General features: G+C 39.2%; 1 protein-coding gene across 4 annotated transcripts in view; it reads left to right on the top strand.

Annotated features, from left to right (window-relative positions):
- CUL2 (cullin 2) overlaps window positions 1-13,346 on the top strand; it is a 74,607-nt gene that overhangs the window by 5,824 nt on the left and 55,437 nt on the right. For 3 of the 4 annotated variants that reach the window (XM_040248398.1, XM_040248400.1, XM_040248399.1), the window contains one exon: window positions 11,604-11,744. In XM_040248398.1, the coding sequence (XP_040104332.1) occupies window positions 11,626-11,744 (119 nt within the window). In that variant the 5' untranslated portion in view covers window positions 11,604-11,625. Of the gene's footprint in view, window positions 1-6,618; window positions 6,727-11,603; window positions 11,745-13,346 lie in introns of all 4 variants that reach the window. The other variant, XM_040248401.1, reaches the window with a different exon arrangement.

Raw genomic sequence — 13,346 nt, 5'->3', positions numbered from 1 at the left:
TATTTAATCACTCAGACTGTTCTGCTATGGCTTTCCAGTTTGCTCTTTGTCTTTTTAACATCCTCCAGTCTCTTTAAGAAAGCACTTTCTGTTTTCTGACATCTTAACATGTTCAGACTCATTATATTGCCCCTGCTGCAGCCCTGGACCCAATCACCTCTCCAGTGAGCTCTGGTTCCTTCTCTTGGAGAATGGTTTTTAGAAACCAAGATCTAGATGTTAGGTGTGCTGATTGCCACTGGGTGTCATTGCTCCTAGGCACTCTCAGTGAACAGAGCTAGAAATACGTGTATGACTACTAATCCATGCACACACAACATCAGTTTGTTTCTATATCTTTTCATCTCTGTGTGTGTGAAAAACCATACTGATAACTCTCATTCCAGTCAAACACTATAGCATTTACTTGCTATCCCCTTTTATTTATAACTACTGTTTTCTGATAAAAATAGAGCATACTTTCCCAATAGTCATAATAATGGTTTGAAGTTACCAAAGTGAGTCCAAGGTTTTTAGATAATGTGACTTAATTTAGCTCTCAGAATAGGATAACAAATATTACAAGTCATTGGGTTGTTAAAAAGGATAACTAGAGTATAATTTGAGGAATCCTTTTTAATATTTGGATAGATGGCCAGGACTAGAAAGAAAACTCAGTCTTAAAGTGGGTGGGCTTGCCTACTCATGAGAAACTCAGATTAATTCACGTTCTCTAACTCATCCTTGAAACATATGTAAGAATTTTTTTAAAGCTAGTTGGAGTCTTAAATTCCTGCCTGGCTTATTAAAATTGGAAAAAAGTGAGCAAGTAAGTGAAAAAAGACATAAAGCTTCATTGAGATAGGAGCCATGGAAAGAAATACTGTCTGTAGACATGTGGGAGAGTCTCAAATCATGGAGGAGAAAGGTCTTTAATTCTGGTCAAGTTGACTTTGGTTTGGAAGCAGATCTTCTATAATTTCTTTGTTGTATTATAAATATATTCTGTATTTCCTACTGTCCCCCCTTCCTAAGGTTTTCTTCCTGCACTGTACATTTTACCAATTGGACTTACAGACTACTGTGTTTCTGTTAACTTTTTTTCACCAGTGTCTACCGTTTTGAAAAAAAAACACACTACTAGAAATTCTTTTTATTTTTAATTTTAAAATTTATTTATTTATTTATTTTGCTGCACCAGATCTTAGTTGCGGCATGTGTAATCTCTAGTTGTTGCCTGTGAACTGTTAGGTACAGCATATGGGATCTAGTTCCCTGACCAGGAATTGAGCCTGGACCCCCTGCATTGGGAGCATGGACTCTTAGCCACTGGACTATCAGGCAGGTCCCCTAAAAATTCTTAAGTAAGCAAGTCACATGATGGAAATGACATTTGTGGTGTGGAGCAGTGAGCCTTATTGCAACAGTAAACATTATACCCTGAGCCTGCAGTTAACAAAGCTACCTCTTGGCTATAGCTCATGGGTCACACATTTAGTGCAGTAAGATGAAAGTGTTTAGGTGCATACTTGGAGCTTATTTTCATATGAAATCATGATAACTTTTGGTCAGTGTATACCAGAGACAGTCTTAGAAATGGAAAATACTGCAGAATTAATAACGCTCTTTGCCTAGGTATTAAATATTTTCCTTATTTTATGTATTTAGGCTATAACCTGCTCAATAAGCCCCCTGTATGTCATTTTTAAAACTTACTAGGGTATATTGACTTAACTGAAATTTATTTAGGCCCCAGTATTGTTTTGATCAATGCAAAGAAATAGAGGAAAACAACAGATTGGGAAAGACTGGAGATCTCAAGAAAATTAGAGATACCAAGGGAACATTTCATGCAAAGATGGGCTCGATAAAAGACAGAAATGGTATGGACCTCACAGAAGCAGAAGATATTAAGACAAGGTGGCAAGAATACACAGAAGAACTGTACAAAAAAGATCTTCACGACCCAGATAATCACGATGGTGGGATCACTCACCTAGAGCCAGACATCTTGGAATGTGAAGTCAAGTGGGCCTTAGGAAGCATCACTATGAACAAAGCTAGTGGAGGTGATGGAATTCCAGTTGAGCCCTTTCAAATACTAAAAGATGATGCTGTGAAAGTGCTGCACTCAATATGCCAGCAAATTTGGAAAACTCAGCAACTGGAAAAGGTCCGTTTTCATTCCAATCCCAAAGAAAGACAATGCCAAAGAATGCTCAAACTACCACACAATTGCACTCATCTCACATGCTAGTAAAGTAATGCTCAAAATTCTCCAAGCCAGACTTCAGCAGTACCTGAACCGTGAACTTCCATATGGTCAAGCTGGTTTTAGAAAAGGCAGAGGAACCAGAGATCAAATTGCCAACATCCGCTGGATCATGGAAAAAGCAACGGAATTCCAGAAAAACATCTATTTCTGCTTTATTGACTATGCCAAAGCCTTTGACTGTGTGGATCACAATAAACTGTGGAAAATTCTGAAAGAGATGGGAATACCAGACCACCTGACCTGCCTCTTGAGAAACCTATATGCAGGTCAGGAAGCAACAGTTAGAACTGGACATGGAACAACAGACTGGTTCCAAATAGGAAAAGGAGTACATCAGGGCTGTACTCCTGGAGTACATTGTCACCCTGCTTATTCAACTTCTATGCAGAGTACATCATGAGAAACACTGGGCTGGAAGAAGCACAAGCTGAAGTCAAGATTGCAGGGAGAAATATCAATAACCTCAGATATTCAGATGACACCACCCTTATGGCAGAAAGTGAAGAGGAACAGAAAGCCTCTTGATGAAAGTGAAAGAGGAGAGTGAAAAGTTGTCTTAAAGCTCAACATTCAGAAAACGAAGATCATGGCATCTGGTCCCATCACTTCATGGCAAATAGATAGGCAAAAAGTGGAAACAGTGTCAGACTTTATTTTTGGGCTCCAAAATCACTGCAGATGGTGATTGCAGCCATGAAATTAAAAGACACTTACTCCTTGGAAGGAAAGTTATGACCAACCTAGATAGCATATTCAAAAGCAGAGACGTTACTTTGCCAACAAAGGTCCATCTAGTCAAGGCTATGGTTTTTCCAGTGGTCATGTATGGATGTGAGAGTTGTACTGTGAAAAGCGCCGAAGAATTGATGCTTTTGAAGTGTGGTGTTGGAGAAGACTCTTGAGAGTCCCTTGGACTGCAAGGAGATCCAACTGGTCCATTCTAAAGATCGATCAGTCCTGGATGTTCATTGGAAGGACTGATGCTAAAGCTGAAACTTCAATACTTTGGCCACCTCATGCTAAGAGTTGACTCATTGGAAAAGACTCTGATGGTGGGAGGGATTGGGGGCAGGAAGAGAAGGGGACGACAGAGGATGAGATGGCTGGATGGCATCACCGACTCGATGGACATGAGTTTGAGTAAACTCCCGGAGTTAGTGATGGACATGGAGGCCTAGAGTGCTTCAATTCATGGGGTCGCAAAGAATTGGACACGACTGAGCTACTGAACTGAACTGATTCTTTTGATAACTTTTGGAATGCCAGAGTTTTATTGCTGGGAATGATCAGTACTGAAATAAAAAGTTAAATTTGACAGGTTTTTTTGTTTTATTTTTAATTTTTTTTACTAAAAAAGACATTAAGTGTTTAGCCATTTACATTGTTGATAATTATACTTTTGGAAGGCAACTGAAATGTTTATCAGTAATTAAGCTGTAGTCATACTGATCAGTATGTTGAGCATGGTTATGCATTTTACTAAAATAGTTTGTGTTTCAAATAAAATATTTAATTATGTACCAGCATCAGTTCTGTTCTTAAAATGAATGTTTTGAGATGCTGTTACTGCTTTACCTGCTGTAGTGTAATTATCCAAATCACTTCTTTATGTGAAAAATGTCTGAGTGAAAAACAGTATCACTCCATATTAAAATCCATCTGATGTTGGCAAAATTATCTCTTTTGTATTTCTGCTATTGCTGGCAACTTTGTTTCCTTTGAAACATTGTTGGGATGGGAATTTTGTCAGGCTGTAACACATCATAACACATTGTCAGGCTGTGTTAACACTTTGGAAAGGTACCATGTTGCTTCAGAACTCTTTGAGCATCTGAACCTCAAAATTAAGATTCTTGGGAGAAAGGAAAGGTTAGTGCGTTTGTGCATAATCAGTTGCTCAGTCGTGTCCAACTCTTCTGTGAGTCCGTGGACCCACCAGGCTTCTCTGTCCATGGGATTCTTCAGGCAAGATTACTGGAGTGGGTTGCTATTTCCTCCTCCAGGGGATCTCTTTTAGTGTTCGGGGAGTGAGGTAGGTGTGTGAAGAGAAAAAAGGAAAAGAGATTTTAGAACATTGCTATCAGAAATCTAGATAACTTATCAGTTTGATTTTTGTCTTTAGCTTGGGTTACCTAGCTGTTCTCTGTAGAACTGGTAACTGATTAGAAAATGTTTGTTTTCAGAATACTAGTCAAGTATCTGTCCTGAGTCTCTGACAATCAGTGATTTGATGTATGTTTTTGTATTTTTGACTTTTGCAGCAACCATACAATATGTAGCTTGATGAGTATGTCTGCTTTCACTTGGCATAATGCTTTTGAGAATCCTCTGCTGTTGTCCACATATCAGTGATTCGTCCCACTTTAATACTGAATAGTATACTGTTGTGTGAATTCACCACATTTTGTTTTCCATCCACTAGTTGATGGGACATTTGGGTTTGTGCACTTTAGTAGTTATTAATAAAGGTGCTCTGAAAATTTGTGTTTAGGTTTTCCTGTAAGTGTATGTCTTCATTTCTCCTGTGTAAATACCTAGAAATGGAGTTGCTGGATCCCATGGAAAGTATATGCTTAACTTTAATAGAAACTGCCTAAGTGGTTATTAGGCAGCTTGTCACTGTTTAGTATATTAGCTGTGGGCTTGCCTTATATGACCTTTATTATGTTGAGGAACATTCCCTCTATGCCCGCTTTGTTGAGAGTTTTTGTCATAAATGAATGTTGAATTTTGACAGATGCTTTTTCTGCATCTGTTGAGATCATCATGTGATTTTTCATTGTTCATTTTATTAATGTCATTGATTGATCTGTGGATGTTGAACCTTGTATCCCTGGAATATATCACAGTTGATCATGGTGTATCAATCCTTTTAATGTGTTGTTGAATTTGACTTGCTAAATTCTTTTTTTTTGCAGATTTTTGCATCTATGTTCATCAGGAATATTGGCCTGTAGCTTTCTTTTCTTTTTGGTGTGTGTATATTTTTTTTATTTTGATACCCATTTTGTTTATTTATTTATTTTAAAAACTTTGTATTTTATATTGAGATATAGCTGATAACAAATATAAAAGTTTCAGGTGAACAGCGAAGGGACTCAGCCATACATACATATGTATCTAGATTTTCTTCTCTTGGAGTGTCCTTTGGTAATCATGGTAATGCTGGCCTTGTAACATGAGTTTGGAAGTATCCTTCCTTCTTTTTTTTCTTGGAAAGAACCCTCCTGGAGCCCTTTGTTCTGTGTCTGTATAGACAGGTTGTTTTTAAAATCTGTCAAGCTTCTGTCCTGAAAAATTCTTGTTCCTCTCTTCTGTATTAGATCCCTCTGTTTCTGGGATCCCAAGTCTTTCTTGGTTTGTTAATTTCCTCCTGATAGAGGATATCTTCCAATAGATTCCTGAGTAAAATTATTTCATGTAAATTATTTGCTACCACTCTGGATAGAGAATTCTAGGTGATTAGTCATTTTTCCCTGAGCATTTTGAAGGCGTTGCTTTATGTTACCTTCTAGGATCCAGTGTTGCAATTGTAAATCTAGATATAATTTATAGTCTGTTGTGACTTTTTTCTTTTCTGGAAAATTAAAAACTCCTTTCTTTATCCTCAGTGGTTTAGTTTGCCAAAAAGTGGTGCCTTGTTATTTTTAAAATCAAATATTCTGGGTACTCAATATGCCCTTCTAAGTTGGAAAACTAATGTTCATTAGTTCTTAGTATTTTTTCTTTGATAATTATCCCACATTCTGATTTTCTAGACTGCATATTAATTGAATGTTAGATCTTTTGGATTAATAATACTTTTTAAAAAAACTTTCTGATTCTGATTTCTTTTATGTGCTCCCTACTCTTCCTCATATTTATGGAACTGTTAGTGATGATGGTAAAGATTTTTTTTAAATCCTTTTACTTTGAAAAATTGCAAACATATACAGAGAATGAATAGTTTAATAATGCCTAATGTACTTGTCACTCATTCTCAACAATTATCAAACAGTTCATAAAGAAGCCGTTTAATTTTGAGTTAGGTCAGATAGCATTTATTACGTTCATAAGTATTTTGGGATGTGTCTTTGACAGATAAGAACTCTCATTTTTAAAGCTCTCATAATTGTTATAAAAAATACTTTTAAGGTCATGAAATAGCCCCTCAGTGTTGTGAGATTTCCAGGGTTATCATAAATAAGAATTTTAAAAAAGAGCGTAAATCTAGATCCAAATAGGAACAGTCATACTATGGTAGATTAAATGTGCCTTTTCAGTCTATTTTAGTTTAATTTCTCCTCATAAATGTCTCTCACTCTCATTTTCTCTTCTCTATCTTATGTATGTGCATAATTTTCTCCGCCCATGGGATTCTCCAGGCAGGAGCACTGGAGTGGGGTGCCATTGCCTTCTCCGTAATTTATTGAAGAAATCTGATTATCCAGTGGTTTCCTGTAGTCTGGATTTTGCTGACTTGCAGGTGGATGGTTAGTAATGTTTGTATATATGTTATCACATAGGAGGAATTCAGAAGGTATTTAATGCACAGTAAGGTTAATGATAAATTGTAATTTTCTTATTAATAAATATTTGTAGCAATTGTAACTTAAGTTGTGTTAACAGTATCTTTAGAAGAAAACTTTGTTGATGTCAATGTGAAAAGAACTTACTAATACATTTAAAAAACTTTTAACTCAAAAATACTGATATTAAACTAGGAACTTTAATTTTGGAGGACTCATCACATATCATATCAAACATAATAGAATGAATCCAAGTACAGCCAAGCAGTGAAATGCTATTTGCCTAGTTACTCGGTCGTGTCTGACTCTTTGCGACCCCATAGACTGTAGCCTGCGAGGCTCCTCAGTCCATGGGATTCTCCAAGCAAAGAATGCTGGAGTGGGTTGCCATTTCCTTCTCTAAGAAATGCTACTAGGATTAAAGAAATCCTTATGTGTTAATATGGAATGCTTTTCCAAAGGTACTGTTAAGTGAATATATTAAGTAAGTGGTGTGATGCCATTTATATAAAACAGGTAAAGAAAGACCATCTCTATATTCAATTATGTAAAAAGGGGAAATAATGACATATATGCATAAAATACTCCCAGACACATATAATAGATTCCTCTAGTGATGGGACCTGGTGACTCTAGCATAGGAGTGAGAGGGAGACTGAGATTTCAGAAGTTACAGTCATGGAAATGTACCTATTCTCCCCTACATTCCCCTCCACATTAAATTGCTCCAAAATTTTTGGTACGGTTATTTCACCGTAAGTGTCTTAACAGCTTTATTGAGTTATCCTTCGCATACCATTCAGTGTACTCATTTGAACTGTACAGTTCAGTGGTTTTTAGCACATGTGAGGGTTGTGCAAACATGGTGACAATCAGTTTTAAAACATTTTCATCACCTAATTATCAGTCACTTCCCATTTTTCTCCAGGTCCTCTAACCCTGTGCAAACACTAAAATACTTCCTGTGTCTGCTGATCTGTCTTTTCTAGATATTTCATGTAAATGGAACCCTGTAATAGGCAGTCTTTTATGACCAACTTTATTCACAGAGTATGTTTTGGAGGTTTATCTATATTGTAGCATCTGTCAGTACTCCATTCCTTTGTACTACAGAGTAATCATTGTATGGACGTAGTACATTTTATTTATCCATTTTTTACTTGATAGACATTTGAGTGATTTCCACTTTTTTGGCCTTTATGAATAAATGCTGCTATGAACATTCATGTCCACGTTTTTATGTTACTTTATTTTATTTTGTTTATTTTTGGCTGGGCTGGGTCTCTGTTGCTGTGTGGGCTCTTCTCTAGTTGTGGTGCTTGGGCTTCTCACTGCAGTGGCTTCTTTGTGTTGCAGAGCAAGGCTGTAGGGCACTTGAGCTTCGGTAGTTGTGGCAAATGGGGTCAGTAGTTGTGGCTCCTAGGCTTTAGTTGCTCCATGGCATGTAGGATCTTCCTGGATCAGGGATCGAACCGTAGTCTCTTGCATTGCCAGGTGGATTCTTTACCACTGAGTCACCAGGAAAGCCCCATGTCCAAGTTTTTGTGTGGACATGTTTTCTCTTGCATAGGAGTGAATTACTGAGTCATGTGGTAGCTCTGCGTTTATATAAACCACTTTTGTAATTCTTATTAGCCATACGATACTTAGAAATGGTGCTCTCAGTGAGAAAATCTATGAATTATTTTCAAATGTAATGAAAATTTCATAAATGTATGTCATAACATTTCTTTTTGTGCCCTCTGTTTTTTACACCCTTATATAAATTCTCCATGAGTAAATGATGATTTAAACAATTTAAGTAAGATGAAGGAGCATACATTTTATTTAAGGAGCTTAAATAAAGGAGCTTTCTATTGGGTAGGCATAGAAGCTAATCGACTGTTTTAGCATACTTCCTGTTACTGGTTTGTTAGTTTTTAGTGTATTTCCCTGGGCTGATGCTTCTCTCACCTTGGTGTTCACATTTTCCATCCATCTAAGGGTGGATTATCACTGTACATAAACCCATTCTCTCTATTCTCAACAGAGAAATCAATGCCAGTCTGATTCTGCTAAAACTTGAATAAAGCTAAAAGGTAATCGACGCAACCATTAAAATAATGTATAAGCAGGGTGTGTGGTATGATCCCATTCTTATAGGGGGAGGAATGGAATGTGAAGCAAACAGTGATAGCTTTTTGGTACACAGTTACACAGTAGTCTCCCTACCCTGAGGAAGCACTCAGATGATCATGGCTCAGTTCAGTTCAGTTGCTTAGTCGTGTCCGACTCTGTGACTCCATGGACTGCAACATGCCAGGCTTCCTTGTCTATCATCAACTCCTGGAGCTGGCTCAAATTAATGTCCATCGAGTTGGCTGAGGGTAGTTTAATCCTCTAATAGTGGTTAAAGAGAGTTCTTAAGTCATACAGAAGAGGACACCTTACCTAGCATAAGTGGGCCCAGGAAATTTCTAAAAAGCTAATACTCTGGGCCAAGGCTGAAAGATCAGTAGGAGTTAGGTGAATGGATTGAAAGGAGGAGGCATGGAGAAGAGAAGAATTTTAGGTACAGAAAGTAATCAGGGTAATACTCAGTGTTTGTGAATCAACCTATTGTGTTCAGTGACCTCTAAGCAAAGAAGTTTCCAGATTATGATGCCAAGGAAAGGAGTCCCATGGGAAGAGCAAGGTGAGGATGGGCTTCAGTCCAAGGTCACATCATGGAAGCTTGATGATCCTGTTGCCAATGAGCTTAAACCAGATGCTATCCGTAGTGGAAAATCTCAAGCTGCTTTAAGTACCAGAGTGACATGGTCAGCTCTGTGGTTTAGATAGGTTATTTTTATTGCTGAATGCCAGATCCAAGAGTCTGACTTTCTTGAAAGTCAAGAACTCTGTTGACCACTGTTATCCTCACCTAGTACAATTCCTGGCAGGTATCTAAGTACTCACTAAGGATGTTACTAAGTCTGCTGGAGTAGGACATAGCAACCCACTCCTAGTATTCTTGCCTGGGAAATCCCATGGACCGAGAAACCTGGTGGGCTACAGTTCATGGGGTCGCAAGAAGTCGGCCATCACTGAGCACACAGCACATAGTTGTATATAGCAGTTGAGGGCAGGGGTTCCAGCGCAGGTCTGAATCCTGATGCCATCAGTAAATAGCTCTGTGACTTTAAGCAAGTTTGTTAATCAGCATGTAATTAGTCTTCTTATCCAGAAAATGGAGGGAACAGTGGGCCCTACTTCAGATTGTTGGGAGGATTAAGTGACTTTATATAAAGCACTTAGATTTGTGTTTGGCTTATAGTAAGTATGGGCTTCCCTGATAGCTCAGTTGGTAAAGAATCTACCTGCAGTGCAGGAGACTCTGGTTCGATTCCTGGGTCAGGAAGATCTGCTGGAGAAGGGATAGGCTACCCACTCCAGTATTCTTGGGCTTCCCCTGTGGCTCAGCTGGTAAAGAATCTGCATGCAATGTGGGAGACCTGGGTTTGATCCCTGGGTTGGGAAGATTCCCCTGGAGAAGGGAAAGGCTACCTACTCCAGTATTTTGGTCTGGAGAATTAATTCCATGGACTATATAATCCATGGGGTCGCAAAGAGTCAGACACAACTGAGCGACTTTCACTTTCATAGTAAGTACTGTATAAATATTAACAGTTATTAGTACTTCTTTGATAAATAAAAGATGAATGCAAACTGACCCCAGAGCTTTCATGGGGTTACACAAGAATGGAAGGATTTAAGAAAATCCCACACAGTTAGATAGGATGTGTGAAAAGCATGAGAAGTTAAGGTTAATTTTCTGATTTAAAACTGGAGCTTTAGGTTCCCCTCTTCCCCCAAATACACACACACACATATACACACAGGGATTACTGCTAGTTAGAGGAAATTTAAGGCCTGGTCTGTTGACAGAAGAGAGTTGATTCAGTGTGGCACACCCTCTTTGGGCTTTTGTTTGACCTCTCTGATTCCTTTTCTTCTCTTCCTTGAAGTCTGTTACCTGGACCCCTCTGGAATTCTTTTCTTCACCACATAAGAAGGGCCCAGAGCTGCCTCCAGTTCGTGGACCATGCAACTGGTCTCTTGTCTCATTTCCTTTCTCTCTATGCATCCTGCCTTCTCCCTGCTGTCTCTTTACCTCCTTTTTTCCCCACAGTGGGACACAAAGAAGAAGAATGTTTCCTCCTTGTTTGGCCCTGGCTACAGACTAACTTGGTGCTTCACAGTCCCGGTAATAAGGGAAAACTTCGGGGAGGATGTGAAGGCTTGGGCTGGAAAAATGCTCCCTTGTGCAGTTAAATGTGGCTTTACAAGGTTTTTCTTTTAATTCTGTTCTTCTGGTGTGTTATGGAGAAGAATTTGGAATCCAGCTAAACTGATGCTTTAAGAAAAGAAACCCTTTAATGGTTTTGTGTTTCCTCATATATGGGCTTGGTCTCCAGTTTAAGGAGTGCAAACCACGAGGATTTGGGGCTGAAGCCTTTTTGTCTTGACCGAGTATCTGCTGTGCATTTCTCATGTTGGAGTTTAACTTTTTGGCTCATTGAGTCCCAGCTTCTTTCTATCAGCACGTGAAGCTTCTCATTCTTTGGACCACCCTGAATTATAAATAATTTGTGTTAAAAGCTCTCTATTTCTTAGAGTTTGTAGTGAATACAAACATTCTGAAGGATTCCTTGTCAGGACAGGCATGAAAAGATGGCAGCCAGCGTTGATTGTTCTCACCACATGCCAGGCTCTGTTTCACGCCTTCCTGCATCCTGCTGCCTAATGATGAGATTGTTTTAGAGACAAGTGACTGACCCCGTGTAATTCATGCTAATGTTAGGATTGTCTTTAATTAACAGATTTCAACACTAAACTTGCACAATGTCTTTGAAACCAAGAGTAGTGGATTTTGATGAAACCTGGAACAAACTCCTCACGACAATCAAAGCTGTGGTCATGTTGGAGTACGTGGAGAGAGCAACGTGGAACGACCGCTTCTCGTATCCTTTGGTGGCACCTACGCCTGCGCCCGTCAGCACTCTGGGTTCATAAGCTTGTTGAAAACAGGTTTAAGCTTTCCTAAGTGGAAGAACTTTCCAGTATAACTATTTTCAAATGTATTATTGTTAACAGTTCCAAGTTTATTGCCCGTATGTGGCAGTCAACAATCTTCCATAACCTTTTGTTCAACAAATACTTTACTGATATTTAGCGTATGTCAGACACTGCTTCAGGCTTTGGGAGTACAGCTGTGAACAGAACAAGCCACTTTCCCTTCATTCTGCTGAAGGAGATATGCGTTCATTTCAGTTCAGTTCAGTCGCTCAGTCGTGTCCGACTCTTTGCGACCCCATCAATCACAGCACGCCAGGCCTCCCTGTCCATCACCAACTCCCGGAGTTCACTCAGATTCACGGAAAGCAAACCTATGCCAGTGCTTCTGTTAATCATAACAAGTTAAATATCAGGGCAGTGGGTTGGGGAGGAGCGAAGCAGGGCAAGCGTCTGAGTATGGCTAGAGTGTGTGTGCGACTCTGCGGATGGTGGTCAGGGAAGGTCTCTTGAGGATGGTGATAAAACTTGAGCAAAGACTAGGACAGAGGGAGGGAGCAGGTCACACAGAGACCTAGGGGCAGCGTTGCAGGCGGGAGCACATAGCACGTTCAGTGGCTGTGAGGCGGAAACAGTTTTTACCTGGGTTGTCTGCATTTGCGAGTTAGGGGTTGTATATGAAAACATAAATTGGTGGTTTCCCTGTGTTCTAAACCTGCTGCCTTGCATTCCTACATGAAAGCAATCTTATTTTTAAAATTTATATACATACACATGTATATATACTATACCTAATATGGAGAAGCTCTATACAGTCAGCAAAAACAAGACCGGGAGCTAACTGTGGCTCAGATCATGAACTCCTTATAGCCACATTCAGATTTAAATTGAAGAAAGTAGAGAAAACCACAAGACCATTCCTGTATGACCTAAATCGAATCCCTTACGTTATACAGTGGAAGTGACAAATAGATTCAAGGGATTGGGTTCAAGGGTTTAGTTCTGATAGAGTGCCTGATGAACCATGTATGGAGGTTTGTGACATGGTACAGGAGGCAGTGATCAGACCATCCCCAAGAGAGAAAATGCAAAAAGGCAACATGGTTGTCTGGGGAGGCCTTACAAATAGCTGTGAAAAGAAGAGAAGTGAAAGACAAAGGAAAAAAGGAAAGATAAACCCATTTGAATGCAGAGTTCCAAAGAATAGCAGAATAGCAAGGAGCGATAAGAAAGCCTTCCTCAGTGATCAGTGCAAAGAAATAGAGGAAAACAACAAAATGCGAAAGACTAGTGATCTCTTCAAGAAATTTAGAGATACCAAGGGAACATTTTATGCAAAGATGGGCTCAATAAAGGACAGAAATGGTATGGACCTCACAGAAGCAGAAGATATTAAGAAGAGGTGGCAAGAATGCACAGAAGAACTATACAAAAAAGATCTTCATGACCCAGATAACCACGATGGTGTGATCACTCACCTAGAGCCAGACATCCTGGAATGTGAAGTCAAGTGGGCCTTAGGAAGCATCACTATGACCAAAGCGAGTGGA

Source organism: Oryx dammah, unplaced genomic scaffold (genome assembly GCF_014754425.2).
Source record: "Oryx dammah isolate SB20612 unplaced genomic scaffold, SCBI_Odam_1.1 HiC_scaffold_10, whole genome shotgun sequence".
NCBI classification, from domain to species: domain Eukaryota; kingdom Metazoa; phylum Chordata; class Mammalia; order Artiodactyla; family Bovidae; genus Oryx; species Oryx dammah.
The sequence above is the reverse complement of the archived record's forward strand: the minus strand, read 5'-3'. Positions and strand labels throughout refer to the sequence as shown.